Source organism: Conger conger, chromosome 17 (assembly GCF_963514075.1).
Source record: "Conger conger chromosome 17, fConCon1.1, whole genome shotgun sequence".
NCBI lineage: Eukaryota > Metazoa > Chordata > Actinopteri > Anguilliformes > Congridae > Conger > Conger conger.
In genome coordinates, this window is record NC_083776.1 from 1788531 (window position 1) to 1807712 (window position 19182).

General features: G+C 46.9%; 2 protein-coding genes across 5 annotated transcripts in view; one reads left to right on the forward strand and one right to left on the reverse strand.

Moving 5' to 3' along the window:
- The first annotated feature begins 4302 nt into the window (after positions 1–4302).
- Positions 4303–9165, forward strand: c17h2orf49 (chromosome 17 C2orf49 homolog). Of its 3 annotated transcripts, none has more exons than XR_009705906.1 (5): positions 4303–4486; positions 5707–5870; positions 6316–6625; positions 7123–7452; positions 7578–9165. XR_009705906.1 is itself a non-coding variant. In XM_061226707.1 (4 exons), the coding sequence occupies exons 1-4, from the start codon at positions 4361–4363 to the stop codon at positions 7177–7179; spliced, it is 657 nt and encodes a 218-aa protein (XP_061082691.1). In that variant the 5' UTR covers positions 4303–4360; the 3' UTR covers positions 7180–9165. The 3 variants fall into 3 exon arrangements, 1 of the variants encoding a protein (XP_061082691.1); XR_009705907.1 differs by having other exon boundaries at positions 7581–9165; XM_061226707.1 differs by having other exon boundaries at positions 7123–9165.
- Positions 9166–11273: 2108 nt separating this feature from the next.
- Positions 11274–19182, reverse strand: part of LOC133116578 (four and a half LIM domains protein 2-like) — a 12681-nt gene continuing 4772 nt past the window's right edge. Inside the window, exons 1-6 of one of the 2 annotated variants that reach the window (XM_061226293.1) lie at positions 18518–18533; positions 16111–16298; positions 14289–14463; positions 13624–13793; positions 13087–13273; positions 11274–11899 (exon numbers count right to left, since the gene is read on the reverse strand). In XM_061226293.1, coding sequence (XP_061082277.1) covers positions 11748–11899; positions 13087–13273; positions 13624–13793; positions 14289–14463; positions 16111–16266 — 840 coding nt within the window. In that variant the 5' untranslated portion in view covers positions 16267–16298; positions 18518–18533 and the 3' untranslated portion in view covers positions 11274–11747. Of the gene's footprint in view, positions 11900–13086; positions 13274–13623; positions 13794–14288; positions 14464–16110; positions 16299–18517; positions 18534–19182 lie in introns of those variants that run through there. The other variant, XM_061226291.1, reaches the window with a different exon arrangement.

Below are 19182 nucleotides of genomic sequence, written 5' to 3' on the forward strand. Positions count from 1 at the left end.
CCTCTCACACACACATACCTCTCACACACACCTGTCTCTCCTCACACACCTCTCTCACACACACCTGTCTCTTCTTACACACCTGTCTCTCACACACCTGTCTCCTCATACCTGTCCTCTCATACACACCTATCTCTCTCACACACACACACACACACACACACCTGTCTCTCACACACACACACACACCCGTCTCACACAGACACACACACACACCTGTCACACACACACACACACACACCTGTCTCACACACACACACACACACCTGTCTCTCCTCACACACCTCTCTCACACACACCTGTCTCTCCTCACACACCTGTCTCTCACACACCTGTCTCTCCTCAGACACCTCTCACACACACCTGTCTCTCCTCACACACCTCTCTCACACACACCTGTCTCTTCTTACACACCTGTCTCTCACACACCTGTCTCCTCATACCTGTCCTCTCATACACACCTATCTCTCACACACACACACACACACACCTGTCTCACACACACACACACACACACACCTGTCTCACACACACACACACCTGCACTGTACTTTTTTGCTGAAGCCTGCCTGAAGAGAGGATGTTCTCAGTGTGCAGATTTATGATCTAACAAACTAATTCTGAAAAGTGTTTACATGGAATGTGTTTTTTTTAACACACAGAACTCATGCACTGTGCAGAACTCATCGTTATTCTGCGGAAACTTCTCCTGACATTTGTGCATCAGTTTTCCGAGACCGAATTCCAGCAATACGCCTGTACGTTAACCCAGGTGGTAGTGCTAAATGTTATATGGACTTGTGTGAATGAAGACGAATACCATGTCACCATGAAGTAGAGTCCTGTCTGTGTTGGGATGGCAGGACCCGAGGCTGAATTGGGTGAATATACACTACCGTGTACCATGTGCGATTTGCAACTTGCTATCAAACTTGATTGAGGTCAACCAACCTCTGTTTTTCTGTAGAGATTGTGTGATTGGTTACTTGTGCACTGCAGCCTAGTATTGACTGTGTGTGGTTGCCTTGGTGCAGGTCTGATTGGTGCAGGATTTCTGTCCTGCTGTCATTCCTCCCCTTGCCTGGGGCACTGACATTCTCCCCGCAAATGAGAGAATATTTTCATAACTAAATTATTTAGTCTGGCCTTTGGTGCTAAATAGGTTTTTTCCGTCTCTCTGTATCAGTATTGACATGCAACTGAAAAGCAGGTTCTTCGTTTTCAAGGATCGTTTCGAGGGTAACGACTGCACTGCGGGCGAAACGGACCTGTTTTTTAAAAGGACTGCGTAAGTGTGTCATTCAGTGAGCGGGACTGTGCACAATTCTCTCATGCTATGACTAATACGATGATTTAGTTCATATCATTCACAGGTGTCTGCGGTTCTCTCAACATTCAGTGCGGTGTTTGTGTGCTCCAGTGAGGTTCCACCAGGTTTGTGATGAATATGTGGTGATGTTTCATTATTTTAATGCCCCTTCCACTTTAAATAAAAAGACATTTTTCAGACCTGGAGGTTACCATTTTATGTCATGAACTCAACAAATTAAACACCGGGCCTCATGCAAGACGATTTTAGTATTCTTATCATAAAATTCTCTTACACTTCAGATGGATGGCCAATGAGAATAACAAGATCAAGGGACTTCTACCACGTAAATGGTACCTGATTGGGGTATGTGATTCATTGGTTTTACATAATAATAATAATAATAATAATAGTAATATGGCTGACAAATGATGAACTTTCTCCAAAGCAGTCCACTAAAATACGTTTCTGAAAAGATTTGAGGTGAGAAATAAGGAATGCAGGTGCTGAATCTTGATTCGTATTTGATCTGCAGCGCCTGGTTTGAACGTTTGATCCGAATTCTGTGTGCTGGGAGAGCTGACATGCACTGCAAGGCTCTCCATAGGAAATGAATGGAAGGCTTTGTTTACATGATTCCTACGACAGGCCGGGACCACTCGTAAATGTCATTCCTACCTAACAAAAAAAATGTGAGGTACGAGAAAATTGGTGAATGCACCAACGTTCTCTTAAATCACTCGTACAAGCGAGTCGTACGAGTGGTTCTTGCAGGAGGCCCGTTGATATTATCATTTTTATTTTGCCACAGGTGTCACAACAACAACAAATAGTACATTACACATGGCAACATGAAAACATTCATTAAGTACTCCCTTGCTGTGCGTCTAACTGCAGGAGAGATGAGACGACGGTGCTGCGTAACATTCACCAGAGTGGGGACACGGGCTGGGAACTAGCCCTCGCGATGAACATTAACTGTGCCACATCTTTTCCTATTTTAACTCTTTAACAATGTTACATTGCATTATCCCCAACAAATAAATCAAATAAACCAGTACTCCCTCTCATATTGTTTTATCCTGTATGAAATCTATGAATGGAAAACATTCCATTGCAGGGTGTCGCATTATCCTGTGTGCAGACACGGTGACGTGGGGTTTTGGCGTGCACAGGAATCACAGGAATGTTGTGACAAAGTTGTTTGTACGGCTTATGTTCCAGGTTTTCTGTGAATTTGGTGTAAAAAGGGCATAAATGGCTCAACTCCAGTGTGGCTCCTTGAAGGCATTGTGCTGCAAGCATTTTTGTTCATGGTCTGGATTTTGGCCCTGGAGAGTTCGGGGTGAAGAACCGTTGGTTTCGGCGACGTGAGATTCTGTCGGAGAGAGAAGGGGAGTAACGCGCGGGGGGGGGGGGCACACAAGTGAATGATGTCGCTCAGCAGTGAATAACTCCCACGTGACAGGACACGGCATGACCATGCTACACTCAGATAAAGGCCCACACGCATCTCTTCCTGGCTTTAGTGTCTAAAACACCCACAGAACAACACAGGAGCAGTGCTTTTTGAAAAGTCCCTAACCCCCCCTCCCCCTACGTCCCCTGCGGTCAGCTCCCTGTGTTAGCACGGACAAAAGTAACTTTCAAAAAGTGGAGAGAAAACAATAGTGAATAAGCAGTAAATAACAAACACTACAATATGCACTTCGACCCAAATTATAATGTGCATAAATTATATATAATTCGTAAATTAGTATGGAAAACTAATCAAAAGCTCCAGGATGATACCAAAAGCACAAAAAAATATGGGCGTGGGCCTTGGCCAGGTTGTGTGAATATTTACTGTCAGGTATAGAGTTTAAAATGCATTGTACATTTCAAATATGTACATGCATGGTTGGCGACTCATTCGTCCACTATTGGTGCTGCATGAGATGTGTTCAAAGCAAGACATTTAGCCTTTAAAATATATTAAAATTCCACTGTCATTAACTAATTATAATATTCCAACAGCCTGTTACTGTTCTTTCTCCCGACAGAGAAAGCTCACTCTGAACAGATGGCCGAGAACAATGCAATGCCTGCAAGTACAGGGTAATTTGGGAGTCTGTGTGCGGGGGCGGTGTGGAAGATACTGCCCGAAACGGCTTCCCGTTGAAATAAGGAACGTTCAAAGAGAGGCAGCATCAACAGCATAGACAAAGTCTCCGGAATGATGCACGGAACGGCAAGATCCTGAGCGAGTCCATCACAAGTGACATCAGCACATCCAACGCTCTGGCCTACCTGCCGCGGAACCAAAGAGACATGGTTGTTTGCAGTTTGAAATGGAAGATAAGACCTATCATAGTGCCCACGTTAACTTCCTTACTGAGTCACGGCCTCGGATGGGATCTGCAAATATTTGCATTTCTTCTTGACTGGACTGATCTAGCATACAGCCGGTGTTAATGCAATTGGGCACCGTAACAAACCAGATGAGGAACGGTCGATATGTCGTCTCTTTGTCTTCCCCTGCAGGGAGAAAACGGGAACACTATTTTTCCTCAAGCAGCAGTGCCGGAACAGCGCTGCTGCACATCGCGCGCAGCGAGGCTAAAAACAGCTGCTCAAGGTGTTATGATGACTCACACCCGAGAAGCTCTCGTGGGCTGAGATATTTCACACTTGACAATTTATCCTATTTTATCATAATGACATAAAGTGTTCTCACTTGTTGGAACGGCACAGGTTCCCCAGTCAATCTTTAAACGTCTGACTGCGGTTGGTCTTGCGCTGCGAAATCCTGTTGAAGGTGGCAGCATAGCTGTCCAATAGATGGCAGTGTAGTGTAGTGGTTAGGAAACTGATTGTAACGCAGGGGTTGTTACAATTACACAGTTATTGTATCCTTGAGCGAGATACATAACCTGAATTACTGCAGTACTCAGCTTATTTGTTTTTATTCATTACTTATTTTATTATTTTTATTGTGCATGGGATGGGACATTCGCGCATGGGAACTCTTCCATGTGATCGCAAAGCATCTTGGGACATGCCAGGCTAAAAATGGCCGACTACAACGCTGGAAGACGAGGAAAGGATTTATCTACCCGAAAAGACACCTCTAGCACAGATCTCCTGTTACACCCCGAGCTTCTGTCCCGGGATTTCATTCAGTTGGTGTTATACGAGGTCAGAGGAATTCAATGTTTTGTTTTCAGGGCGGTATTTGGCTAAATAGCTATCTGCCTGATAGCTGCACAGCTAGCGTTATATGGCGTTCGTATCATTCACGTCCCGGGATAAATTAATATCAGTGCCGGTGTGAATCATACCACCGATATTTCAGTAGTGTTAGTGTAATATCAGTTTACACTAATATGAAATCTAGCGATCAAAAACTCTTGCGTAGGTTTTAATTCGAACTGTAAAAAGTAGCTAGCTAGTTGTCCCACTGCCTAACCTAACTTAGAAGTACATAGCTCGCATAGCTAGCTAGACATTTTCAATGCGCGGCGTTGCAATGCTGTAATGCCGGATAATAAAACGAGCCAGCAGTCTGTCCAGTCCCTAGCTTATTATCATTTACTGGGGGTGTTGTTCCTTAAAACGTGTTTCCACAGATCTCAGTGGAAGCAGTGCTTCTCAACCTGTAGTGTAATGTGTTAGATTTTTCGTTAGAGACCCGTTCAGTGCCTTAATACAATATGTATACAAATAAATATTTTTATGTTGCGGCTTGTTCTATGATACGATGCTGGTTTCGTTGTTAGTAATGCATCCTTAAGCACGGTGACAGTAGGATTTATCTGCCACAGTTTCATGCGGTATGAGGTCGGAAAGTACATTTGATCATTTGATGTGGCTCCTTGCCTTTAAGCCATAATAAGGGCCGATCTGTTTCAGGATTTTGTGGCAACTGCTCTTAATGATTTAATTGGCTCATTCATGTCTAAATATGATTTGTGTATAAGCACCAGTTGTATCCTAAAGATTTTACTGATCTAGTACAGGAGTGAACCAGTGGAGTTCATCGAGCGGTCAGAAAATTAAAATTAAGGTAACTGGGTTGGAGCAAAAACCAGCACGTAGAAATGCTCAAATTCTCAGGAAAGATCGTTCAGAGAAGGTAAAGGTTGTTTTATGAGGCAGTTTAAATACCAACCAATGTGTTGGCGGTGTCAACTGTGGTAGGCTAGAGTGTAGGGGACAAAAATAGGGAGATACTCACATTGCATGTGCATATATGCATATATATAATGTCATGTATGCACGTCTATAATGTAATGTGTATATAGGTACATTCAGTTCATGCGGTTCGGGTTCAGTAAAACAGAGCCCCTGAGTTCCAGGCTGGTTCCCCTGGCCGTTGCATCACACTGCCCCCTGCAGCTCACTCTCCCTCCCTGCAGAGGAACATCGGCGGCGGAGACCCGGGGGAGGCCAGCCGAGACCAGCTCACGGACCTGTACCTGCACCACGTCATCCCGCTGCCGCAGAGGGAGCTTCCCAGCAGCCGCTGGGGCAGGAGGGTGGGGCAGAGCCGGCCCCGCCCCGCCCCGGGCCATGCCTGCAGGTGAGGCAGGGGAGGGGCCTGTCCGTGTCCAGTGCTGTGAAAGGACCTCCGCACAGAGGTCAAGTAAGGTCAAGGCTGCTATTACAGGGTAGCTACAGGGATACAGTTGCTATTCATATTCTGTCGGTGTAAGTCCGTTGTCTTCTGTTATCCTGCTGCATTTGGGCCTCTTTATCGGGGCGGTAAGAGCAGTCGGAGGGTAGCCGGTCCAGTCCCAGCCGGGCTGTGTCGAAGTGTCCCTGAGCAAGACACCTCACCCCCAAATGCTCCTGACGAGCTGGTTGGCGCCTTGCATGGCAGCCAATCGCCGTTGGTGTGTGAGTGTGTGTATGAATGGGTGAATGAGAAGAATCAATTGTACACCGCTTTGGATAAAGGCGCTATATAAATGCCAACCAGTTACCGTTTATTTTAACGGAGGCGTGCGTTTATTTTCCCGCTGCAGTTCCGCCGGCGAGAACACGAGGAAGAGGCCTCTGATAGTGTTCGACAGCGGCTCCACCAGAACCGGCACCGTCAAGCTGAAGAAGCCGGATTCGGGCGCCGCGTTGGACCGGCTCAAGCCCCCGCCCTGCGGGAACCTGGCCAACCCCATCCGCAAGCTGTCGGGCCCCCCCTCCAGCCCGGCCCGCACCCCGGCCAGCCCCCCGGCGGGGGCCAACAGGAGCCCCACGGGGAACGGGAGGATGGCGTCGCCCACGGCAGCCGTCAGGGTGAAGCGACAGGCGGCTAGCGAGCAGGAGAGCGACAGCTCGGTGCGTCGGCCGCTCAGACCGAACCCTTTCCCACCCCACCCCACGGTCGGGTCACTGTCCTTTTATCCACACGGGGCTGTTGTTCTTATTATTTAAGCAATACGGCACGGGAGGCCGTGTTGTATGGGGAATACGGTCACGGGGTGTGGTTAGGCACGACGCGAAGTGGCGTTAGGCTAGTCAAAAACATAAAAAACGGGGAAAAATAATAGCGTATCAGTATAGAACGTAGAGCAAGGTGAAGGTCTTATGCTTGGAGGAAGAGGGGGGCTGGGTGTGGTCAGGAGAGCAAAGCTGAAGTGTTGCATGAGAGTGCCGGGTGCACAGGTGGGCAGGCTATTCCTTTAGAATGTCTGCCCTTTAGAAACTAAACTGATTTGTAAAAGTGCACATGGGAGAATAATGATCAAATGCATGGTTCGCCAAACAGCTTGACACATTGAAAGTGTGGATGACTTGTTTTGGCAATCTGATGTAGTGTCAGTGTTTTCGTGCAGGGAGAGCTGAGGTCTCCAGAGGTGAAGAAGAAGATTCAGCATGTGACCTGGCCGTAATCCCACCCGCTGCCCAGGGGGGGGCGCTGAATCCCCGTCACTCCGGTGCCGAATCCTGGGGTCCCATTTGTCAGAGCCGCCCTCCACCCTGGGAGACCCTGCTCAAGCCTTCCTCCAGAACCACCCCCACCTTCGCCCTGAAAACAATCCCGTGGAACCTTCAAGTGCACTTACACCACCGAGAGCTTTTCCAGAATCTTCCAGACGACACACAGTCGGCCATTGTCCGAGACTGCGCTTCTCTGTGTGTAAATCGAGTTGAAGAAGTTGAAGGTCATTATATTTCTACTTTCCTACCCCACCCCCCACCCCCACCCCATTTCTTCAATGTTTCTCTGCCTCCGACCTCCTTAAGAGACAAAGGGAAAGTTGAAACTCTAACTTTATTACTGATACAGCAGTGGTGGTCTTCTTTGGACTCTGGAGGGCTTTGGGAGGAAGCTGTGAATTTCGTGACTGAGCTCAGGCGACTGACTTCCGGCCGAGACTCGTGAAGACGGGAGCGTGATCGCGCCGGACGCGTTGCCACGACTGAAATAGCGACTTAGCAACAGCGACCGCAGCTGATGACTGAGCGGGATGCTGCCGCAGTGTATGGCTAAAGGCGTGATTTTGAAAAAGGGTTTGGTGAGGGGATCTCTCCCGGATAAAAGCAAGCACTGTATGACTCGGGGAGCAATGAATGGTCGCTGTTTGTGAAGATTTAGTCAACCTTTTGGGGGTTAAGGCATATTTTTTTTCTTGATTTGACTCTGTACTCCACAATTGTAATCGAACAATTAATGTGGTTGAAATGGAGATTTGCAGCTTTTTATTTGTATACAATTTTATTTCACTACGTAAAAATGACCGCACTTTTTGTACATTTCAAGGTTTTAGCTTTTGTTACTTTAGCAGTGTGTTTGGGATCATTGTCTTGCTGTAGGCCCAGCGTTCACTTTTTTGAAGAAAATTTCAGTTGATATAAGCCTGAAGTCAGCCTCATAATTGCTTCCTTGACTTTCATAACTCTGTTCCTCCTCTGACTAATACCAATAACAGGCCCCAAAGGCAATCAAAAGCCTAGAATCGACTAGACACTGAAACCTGCATTATACCTGCATTAAGGATGTGATTGTACACACCTGACTAATCAGACACACCTGTGAAGTTTAGTCCCTAACATTATGGTGCCCTGAAATGTCTAAAAAGTGCCGTAATTTCTACATGGTGAGACCAAAATGTGATAATACCAAGTGGCAATCTGTGATTTTTTTTCAAATGAACAAATACCATATTTGAGACATATCCCCACTGGCATTTCGCAATGACCAATATAGTTGTTTAATTTCATGCCTATTTATTAAAATGTTAAGTTAGTGTCGGTCTTGACATTCCCGCCCTGTATAGACATGTACGCGGGTAAACGTGGAACGCTATGGAAGAAAGTGTTGCGAGTGCGGATATGTGGATTTTCGGCTGTGCCGCAGGAGAGTTTGCGTGGCTTAAACACGGACGGGTTTGAGCACAAGTTATCTTTGTTTGTTTGCAGGAGCTTTACAATCGATGAAAGTACAAGTAGTAAAGTGACCAAAAAAAAACAAACGAATGTGCCAAACCATGATGCTGTGCTTTGGAGTGTGTCTTAATGTTGCGGGGAACTATGGGAATTGAAGTTTAGAATAAACCTGACCGACAGTCGGCTGCTAACTCGTTGGAATCATCATTGTGAATTGCTTCATTACAGATCTAAAATTGTGTAGTACAGAGCAAAAAAAAAATATTTCTTTGTCCCAAATATTATGGAGCTCACTACATAAAGAAGGAAAGACCAGGCATAGTGGGCGTAGGCCGTAGGTATTTTACAATCCAAATATTGATTGTCGGTGATGTGATTTTTGTTTTGTGATGGAAGATTTGAAGTACCATCACTTATTTTTACAGTTAAACTGAAAGCCTCACCTGTGTGAAATGTGTGCATATAAAATAAACAGAATTTGGAAGTTATAGGTCTCAGATGTGATCTGTGTTTTCCTGGGAAGATGTACTTCCCCTATGCCGCCTTCAGAGGGCGCCAGAGACTCATTTGTTTTATTAAATTTTCATTATGGTGCATAATGAAATGCAAAATACTGTTGGTAACTTACAACAAATTAGTTTTCGTTTTGAAATTTGTTTTGGAGATCAAATAATGAAAGGGACAAGATTACTGTGTGTTTGCATCTGAAAATTGTTCTACATTAAAATGTGCTGTATCATTTTCACATTCATTATTGCATAGCTGTGATGTGTACATTGAGTGTTATAAAGATTAAGGAGGAGATTATTTTAACTGATTACTTGCATCAGTGTAAAGTATTCAGTCTTATCTTTCTTGGATAATATTCATGGAGAATGTAGAATTATCAGTGACGAATCCCTGGAGATGCAGTGAATATTTACGGTGTGTGCCCAAACCGCTAACGGCCCTCGATACTGGTCTGAGACCACTCTGCCATCCTGTGTTTCTGACACCACTCTGCCATCCTGCTGTTTCTGCCATTCTGTGTTTCTGTCACTTCATCACACACACACACACACACACAAGCACATACGCACTCGCACTCACACTCACACTCATCACACACACACACACTCACACAGTTGTTTTACTGGCTGTGTGAATGGAAAGTTTAGCTCCTGCTTAGATGGGAGTGAAGTGCGGAAGCAGAGCTGTTGAGAGTGTCCGGTGTGTGTTGCGCTTGGCGAACCAGCCAGGAGGGAAGCAACGTTTATACTTCATGGCGTCACTCCGAGAAGATATAAAATCCTCTGGAAAACACTCGGTGAGTTACTCTTTAATTGTTTTTCTTTCCAGGTGTGTATTAAGCTTTCTGTACTTTGAAAGGGGCGAGTTGTTTTTACACTTGTTTGTGAGCTTCTGCTCAGGCAGTTTGTTCCTCCCTGGACTTAAGGCCCTGATGGGCGGCCTGTAGTGTAGTAGTTAAGGTAAATGACTGGGTCCCGCAAGGTTGGTGGTTCAATCCCCGGTGTAGTCACAATAAGATCCGCACAGCTGTTGGGCCCTTGGGCAAGGCCCTTAACCCTGCATTGCTCCAGGGGAGGATTGTCTCCTGCTTAGTCTAATCAACTGTACGTCGCTCTGGATAAGAGCATCTGCCAAATGCCACTAATGTAATGTAAAGTTGTGTAGCCCGTGATAGTCTCAACATGCTGCATCCACTCCATCACGGAGGACGGGAGGTCACCGTTCGGAAGAATATGTGGAAATACTTCCTGAAACCTCCAGGCGGGAATCCCCAGGAATCTTTCTCCGGTGCTGAAAATGAATGGCTGTCCTAAAGGAAGAGGAGTGTTTGTGAGCCGCGGTGTCGTCCCGTGATTATTTCACAGGGAAGTGAGTTATAGTTCTTTATTTTACTGTTTAATCTGAGCCTTTCTGTTACATGCCTATGGTAGGTCTCCTCAGGCTTAATGAGGCTAATTGGCGGTGTCCTCAGCTCAGGAGGCAAGAGCAGTCGGAGGGTCACTGGTTCGATCCCTCCCTGGGTGTTAGGCACAAGGCATGTGTGTGGGTCGGATGTTGGGATCACGTAAATCTGTTGACATTTAATTTGGGGTCGCGTCAGAAAGAAGTTTTTGAACCCCTGCGCTATATAAATACAGACCATTTACCATTTCATTACATGTGCAGAAGCACTTACCGATTTTTATGTTTGCTAAATACGGTTTGTGAAAGCTCATTTAAAACAAATCTGTATGTTGCCAATTTGTGTCAGGTGTAATCATTTAGGGAAGTCAATTGGGAGTTTGGTTTAAAATAAAAATGAAAGTAGTGCTTAAATGCAGTGGATGGGGTCTCTCTCAGGTGGAATTTGGTAACTTATTTTTCTTTTAAAGAAATCAGACAGAAAACTGAGATGAAACAAAAAAGAGCTTCTTGATACTACAGACTTTTCACAATATATGATGTTTTGCAATGACTGGAATTGAAACTGATAAGTGAAATGACATAATTGACAGCGAGAAAAGCTAAGGTAAGGAGATTACACAGACAACTCACCCTGGAGAAAGTGGTTTATTGGCACTTTTACACACAAAGCAACACATTCACATCTTAGGTTAAAATGGCAATTTCATATATTGTAAATCTGTTTGGCTCATTGTCTGTTAGCTCACTTTGTAAAATATATAATTACTTAGCCATAGCTTAGACAAGAGCTATTATTGGCTTCTTCAAAAAGACAAGAGAAATCCTTAATTTCAGTTAGTTAGATTTCCTTCCCATGTTCATAGTATAAGTCTGTTTACGTCACTTCATTTATCTTAGATTCATGCTTAGATACATTTAAAAATAGCCTTAGGTCAGTGCATGCAGTCAAAACGTCAGAGCTATACTGTTAAAACGGGTTTAAGAACACTTGGGTAAATTCATAAATGTCGGTTAAACGGCACGTTCTGTTAGTAGGAGTAGTCTGTGAGAGAAGGAAAAAACGGTTAGTGTTTCTTGTGCTCGGATGTTGTCGTCGTCTCTCACTTTGGGGCCCACGACGGCCTCGCCTCCTCCCCAGGTTTTCGGGGTGGGGGGCTCACATGTCTTTGCCACACTCGGGACACAGGATATCGTCCCTCTCGGTCAGGAAGCCTCGGCCCACCAGGGACAATTCGCACTTCTTGCAGTTGAAGCAGTCGTTGTGCCACTGGCGTTCCTCAAAAGAGATGTACTTGCTCCCTCCCAGACCTGCGGGGGTAGCCAGGGAGCAGATGAGACATTAGTGCACCAGTGTAGAGTCTCGCAACCTGTTCCCTACCTCCCTGTAATCCTTAAAAGTACAATAGGTAATTTCGGACTTCTAACGGTCCAGAGAGGAATAGCAGCAACAAACCACAACACTGTTTATCCCTCCCCCTTCCCTGTAAACGTGCTGACGTTGAAACGCCATTGAGTGTGGCAATTAGAATCAATTTTCAATCAATGTGCTTGAATTATTGTATAGTTGTACAATGTTTTGGTACAGAGTGTCGGGCCGTCAACTGTATATTTTTAAACCTGAATTTAAGGACTATAAACACAGACAAAGGGTGCGTCAACATGTCAGTGAGCCTTTTTCAATGATAGGAAGGGATTTACAAAGGTCTTGTAACAATGTGTTAACACAAAAATACTTACCTATTGTACCTTTAACTGATAAGTAGGAATTGAATGCTACTGTTCTACCGTGGTTATGTCTGCATTTGTAGCTGTGGTTCACTTATGGCTTTATTGTGTGACATTTCTTACGGTTCACGGAGAACTGCATTTATGAGGCCATGTTGGCAAGGTTGAGTACGTCACAACTCGGCAAATTTGTACTGAATCTAGAATCCCGATTTCGCAGACTTGATCATCTGACATAATTAACCTCAGGTGTTCACATGGGTCTTTCTGGAGGGAAACCGGAATAGACTGTGGGCTCAATCCAGTCACATATTATTCTCCTCTTTTTTTTCTTTTTCTTGCTCTTTATGCACTCCTAGCTCCACCCGTCGGGAGAGGTTAGGAAAAGAGGCAGGAAAAATACATTATGACGGGGAAGTCGAGAACGTGAATTAGGCAGAGGGAATGCCCTTCAAACCTCAGTTCGACCCCGACATCAGTTACAGACGTTACAGACGGGGGGAGGCGGGCCCACAGCTCGATCATTTAAACTTCAGGTTTTCCAAAAAAAACTACTTCCGCACGGGACGCGCTGACGTTTTCTAGCTCAAAGCCAAGATTGGGAGTTCCTAAATTCCCTACTCCCAGCTCCTAGGAGGAACACCTAAGGGGCTGGAATGTCCTTAAAGATGGCGGACCTCGATCGATTCCCGCGTCAGGAGCGAGGGAAGGAAACGGGCGGAGAAGAACGAGCGACTGGACGGAGCCCCGTGAGCCTCCCGCGGCCGTACCGCTGATGGGCGTGGTGCAGGAGGCACACTTCTTGGCGTACAGGTTGCAGTAGCAGGTCAGGCAGTAGGCGAAGTCGTCGCGGGAGGTGAACCGCTGGCCGGACAGCTGCTGCTTGCAGCCGGTGCACAGGAAGCAGTCTTTGTGCCACGGCTGGTCGTGATAGGTCACTCCGCCGGTGGTGATTGGCTGAGCGGAGAGGGGGAGGGAGGGGTTAAGCAGGGTGAGAATATTTGGGAAAATCTTTGAAAATCAGTCATCAGGCAGACTGTTATATAGAGTTCAAGTATTTTCAAGACAATTATTTGACTAAGTTTGATATGATTTGTCTTATGGTGCAAGTTCTTGGCATATTTTCTTATTGTAGTGGCTTTGAATGGATGGATGGATGGATGGATGGATGAATGAATGAATGGATGGATGGATGAATGAATGAATGGCTGGATGAATGGATGGATGGATGGATGAATGAATGAATAAATTAGTGCATGGATGGATGGATGAGTGGATGGATGAATGAATTGATGCTGGGGACCCACCTTCTTGCAGTGGATACACTGCATGGCGAACTGCTTCTCATAGCAGGCCACGCAGTAGTTGTGGCTGTCCTTGGGGATGAAGCTCTTGGTGCCGATTGGCTGTTGGCAGCGCTGGCAGGTGAAGCAGGTCTCATGCCAGCTGTTCCCCTTGTGCTCCATCTTCTTGGAGCCTGCGGGGGTGGGGAGGTGAGAGTATTCTCAGTTTTTGAAACACTAATTTAATACAGCAGAGAACAATGGAGGCTATAGAGGCACAAGGCCTCTGCTGTACACTCTCTGACTACAATGAGTTTTTATTCAAATGTATTCTTATTTTTTTATCTATAACAGAATCTCTAATTCTGTTTTTTTTGTTGCATCATGCTGTGCTCTTTTTTAACCTCATTTCTTTTCATTATCTCTCCTTCTCTTACTCTTTCTTTCTCACACTCTCTCCCTCTCCCCCTCCCCCTCTCTCTCTCCCTCCCCCCCTCTCTCCCCCCTCTCTCCCTCTCTCTCTCTCCCTCTCCTCTCTCTCTCTCCCCCCTCTCTCCTCTCCTCTCTCTCTCTCCCTCCCTCCCCCTCTCTCTCCCTCTCCCTCCCTCCCTCCCCTCTCCCTCTCCCTCTCTCCCTCTCTCCCCCCCTCTCTCCCTCCCCCCCTCTCTCCCTCTCTCCTCTCCTCTCACCGGGCATGATGATCTTCTTGCAGGCGTGGCACTTAGAGGAGTACTCATTGGAGTAGCACTCTGTGCAGAGCAGCTGCTCGTCCTTGGTGGAGAAGGGCTTGTCCGCCAGTGAGCGCTTGCACTGGAAGCAGTGGAAGCAATTGTCGTGCCAGTGGCGGTCCTTATAGGACAGATCCTGCAAGGGGAGGACCAATGAGAGGCTTCGACCGCAGTTCACTTACTCCGCAACTTACAGTATGGTTACATGAACAACCGCTGTTCATTCACTCAGCAACTGACAGTATGGTTACATGAATAACCGCAGTTAATTTACTCAGTGCAACTCAGTGTGGTTACATGAACAACCAATGTTAATTTGCTCCCTTGCTGATATGGCAGCCAATCGTGTCTCTCCCAGCAGGCCTGGAGTGAGTCTCCAGGCCATGAGACTAGAACAGAGTCACGAGAACCACGGCAGACCCACAATGGTCATCTTTTCATTATAATATGAAAGGAGTATTTATTTGGCCTTTTAGATCCACCCCGCCATTAATGTCCAAGGGGAGGAACCTCATCAAAAGCTATAATGTCCACATAAAGTAATGCTGATTATGGTCACGTTGGAGCAGATGCTTCTAATGTGACACCACTGATGGGGCCAGGAAGAGCCGAAGTCTGGAATGTTTGCCGTATGTAGTTCGTTATATGCTGAGATCCTGCGGTCCCGAGTGTCCGAGGTCGGTATACCGGACTGCACCAATCTGAGCAGCGTTCCGGACCACAGCCCAGGTTCTGCGTGGAATCGGATTCTCTTTCAGTGTCTGGATACTCCTGTGTTACCCCGCTCTCAAACGTGTCTTTGCACTTTAGAGTGGAGTAAACGCACAGGGCGCAAACCTGTTTGTGGTCGAGGTGCCGCAGCCAGGAACAAACTATCACAGCTCGGAGAGAGCCCTAGGTTTGGATTGGACAGGATCCAATCTCTGTGGAATGAGTGCGTGACGTGTCAACAGGATTAGGAATGACCTCACGTTCACGTCTCTGCTATAAATCAGAGATTAGAGTCTGAATTTAGTCTCAACTGGGTAGTCATCCTACCTCTGACCCCAGCTGCCCTCTGGCTAACATAGGAAATGCTCATTGGACTGATCTGCTCTGCCTTGAAATCTCAGCTGCTAATCCATTATCCAGAGTTTACAGACCTCCAAAGTCTGGCCCTGAATCAGCAGTGATTTGAGTGTGATGGACATTCGGCCCTGAATCAGCAGTGATTTGAGCGTGATGGACATTCGGTTATAATACTAGTGTGACTGGAGCCTAGTTACACAGTCTCAAGGTGATACCAAATACACCAAAAACTGGCTCCCAAAAAATGTTGCTATAAACTGCAAAAAAAAGAGAAAAACTCAAAATGGTGAAGAAAAAAAGCTTGCCCTTCTGGGGGTGTAGATGTATTGAGGCATACTACTTATTCCAGTTAAATTACAGTTATTTAACTGACGCTTCTATCCGAAGCGACTTCCAGCTGATTAGACTAAGCAGGCCAATCCCCCCCTGGAACGACGTGAGGTTTAAGCGCCCAACAACTGCACTGACCTTATTGTGGCTACAGGTGAACCACCAGCCTTTCAGGTCCCAGTCCAAGCACCTTATCCACTCGGCTAACAGCAACTTTTAAATACATACGTGCAAATACATATTTGAAATGCATCTAGGCTGCTCGTTCCTGCAGACCGCACCATTGGCCTAGAGCACTCCCGAGCCCTACTGTGATTGGTCGTTCGGGGCGTGGCCGTTGGGAGGCGGGCGGCGTGAGTGGCTGGCCGGTGATTGACAGGCTCACCCTGCTGTTGCAGCCAATGGGCTTCTTGCATTCCTCGCAGGTGTTGGAGTAGAGGCTCTCGTAGCACTTGACGCAGTACGGGTTGTCCTCCCGCAGGACGTACTTCTTCCCGAACAGCGACTCCTTGCAGTAGTGACAGTCGAACCGCTCCGTCATTGTGGCACAGGAAAGTCTTCCCTCCCCGCGGCCTGCAAGAGCAACATAAATACTGCAGTCTGTGTCCGTCCTCACTGTCATCACGGCTACAGTGCTTTCACAGAGTCGGGAGTTTATACCGGCTGTGCCTAATGACCAAGGCTTTCCATTACATTTCATTACACTAATGGCATTTGGCAGACACTCTTATCCAGTTGATTACAGTACGGTTGATTTAGACAAAGCAGGAGACAATCCTCCCCTGGAGCAATGCAGGGTTAAGGGCCTTGATCGAGGCCCCAACGGCTGTGCGGTTCTTATCGTGGCCACACCGGGGATCGAACGAGCGACCTTGTGGGTCCCGGTCATGTACCTTAACCACTACGCTGCAGTCCGCTTCATGAAAGCTTTATTTCCCCTGCCCAGCACCCGGCTGCCACCTCATTTATATCTCTGTTCGTGCCCTTCTGAGATGTGTCTCCTGAGGTGGTGACACTTCCTGCAGTTACTAACCCAAAGAGCCAGAGGGGAGATGTTCAGTCTTTTGAAGCCCTGGGGGGAATATCATGGTTGCGGTTTATCAAGTGGCACTAATTGTAATTGGTCCCCTGCAAGCAAAATAAACATGATCTTGTGGTGGGGGAGGGAGGGGGGAAACTTCTGAAAGACTTTCATAGACACAGATTAAGCCTACTCCTTTACTGAATTCAAATATGAATGGAGATTCACCATACAAAACTCTTCAACAGGGACCAAGGTTAATCTGTGTCAGTGAAACCGGCCCATAACAGTTTATGAAAGTTAAGACCACGCTAGAACACGGTCCAAGTTATGTCAGCTTAACCAAACCAGATGGAATGGCACAGAAGACCTTTATGGTCGGAAACTATTGTCAGTTATCCCGAAATTTAAGAAGATGAAGCAATGTGCTGACCAAGCAACCTGCAATGCGTAACCTTTTCGTCGCGTCATGGCACGGACTGTACATCGTAGAGCGATATATTTATCCGTATATACTGTATGGTACCCACGGTAAAGGACAAGGCCTTGTGAGAAACTCATTTGGGTGACAGATGGCTGTCTGGGACATTGTTCCCGTGCATTGTTTGTGACTGAAAGCTCAGACAGGTATTCATGGGCCTGGCGTACGGGAGCATCTGATACGACCCATCAATCACCCTGTCACGGCCGCATTCCCGCCACCGCGCATTCTCGCCGTCGCGCTCTCCCTCCGTACCGCCCGCCCGCCCCCCCCCCCCCCCCCGGGGCTTAATTTCACGGAGCGGCGTGCTCCACGGGGGGCACTAATCCCGGCGCATTCCTGCGCGTAGCCGCGGCCCGGCCGGACGGGGCGGACTGCTGGCGGTGCCGTGTGAAGCAGGCTCACCCCCCCCCCCCCTCTCGTCAGGGAGGTGACGAGAGATCGGGGAGGCGGGAGAAGTGATGGCCGATCGCACACAGCACAGCTGTCCGGAGCGTCCCAGCGCTAATCCCCGGTTATCCCCCAGGGTGAGCGAGTCCTGGGTGTCCAGGCCAGAGCCCTGAGCCCCCGGGACAGGCATGTCGCTGGACAGCCGAGCCCCCCGGACTAAAGCCCCCAAAGTCCTGCGCTCCATGGCTCCGTTTGCAGCCCAGTCCGACCTCACTGAGTGAGGTCAGCGCCTGAAATGGTGCCTTTCCATGTAAGGGTGTAAAAGCTGGATAACCTCTTTTAAACTTTCTTCCCTTCTTCCATGTCACTCTCTCACACTCACACTCACACTCACACACACTCACACACACACACACACACACACACTCTCTCACACACACAGACACACACACACTCTCACACATACTCGCACTCGCACTCACACACACACACACACACTCACACACACACACACACACACACACACACACTCTCACACAGTACTGGGAAATGGCAGAGGGTTAGTTGTAATGCTCATGGGTTTAAATGCAGGTTAATGCTCCCCGCCCCATTAAATGCCAGACGAGGCTCAACCGTATCTTGTTGCAAATGTTCTTATACCTTTTACAGGACGTCCAGGGATGGGCGACCCCAGAAAAATCTGACCATGGCATACTATGACCCCGTACCTGTCACATTCTCTCCTTCGATAACTCACCTCTGGAGTTCATCAAATTGTTCAAATGTGTTATTTATGCTTACATATGCTTACAGTCATCTTAATCCCTGGTCCTACAGAGCCACAAGGTGTTACTCAGCACTTAATTGATCAAACAAAGCGGTCGATTACAGTTAACTCACCTCACCTGGTTTCTTGGGTCTGAATTGGTTGCTGATATGAAGGGTCGAAAACTAAAACCACCCTGCAGCTCTCCAGGACCGGGAATGAAGATCACTAGCCGACACCACGACTACAGGGACCTAATTTCCCCTCTGCCACGTTCGGCCTGGTGGACACAAATGCATCCGAATCACCGTAGCGACCACATCAGGGAATGAACTGATTTTGATATCCCTTAATATCCTACTGTTACGGTATACTGTATGTCCAACGATAGACTTTCCCGGGGATATCATCTGGTACAGTATCCACAGTGTTTATAATACAATCAAGAGAACTGTGACAGATACTGCTGCACTCTGCAAAATAAAAGTATGAAAAGTGCCAATAAAGTTACGACTGTTTGTCGCTGAGTTGGTACCCTACAGTTATAACTAGCAAGGAAGCATGTTTTCTTGTTAGGAAAGTACATAGCATCGCTAGTAAGCTGAGGAAAGTGTCTTTTCAAAACGAGATGTTGTCCATATCTGAGTAGCTATGGAAAAATAGACATTTAAATCTTATTTTCATAACAAATAGCTCCAGTGGCAGGAATGGCATTATACTTCCAGGGTTCCAGGTTTGATTCCCAGCTATGGCACAACTGTTATATTCTTCAGAATTAACTGCTTTGGAAAATATCTGC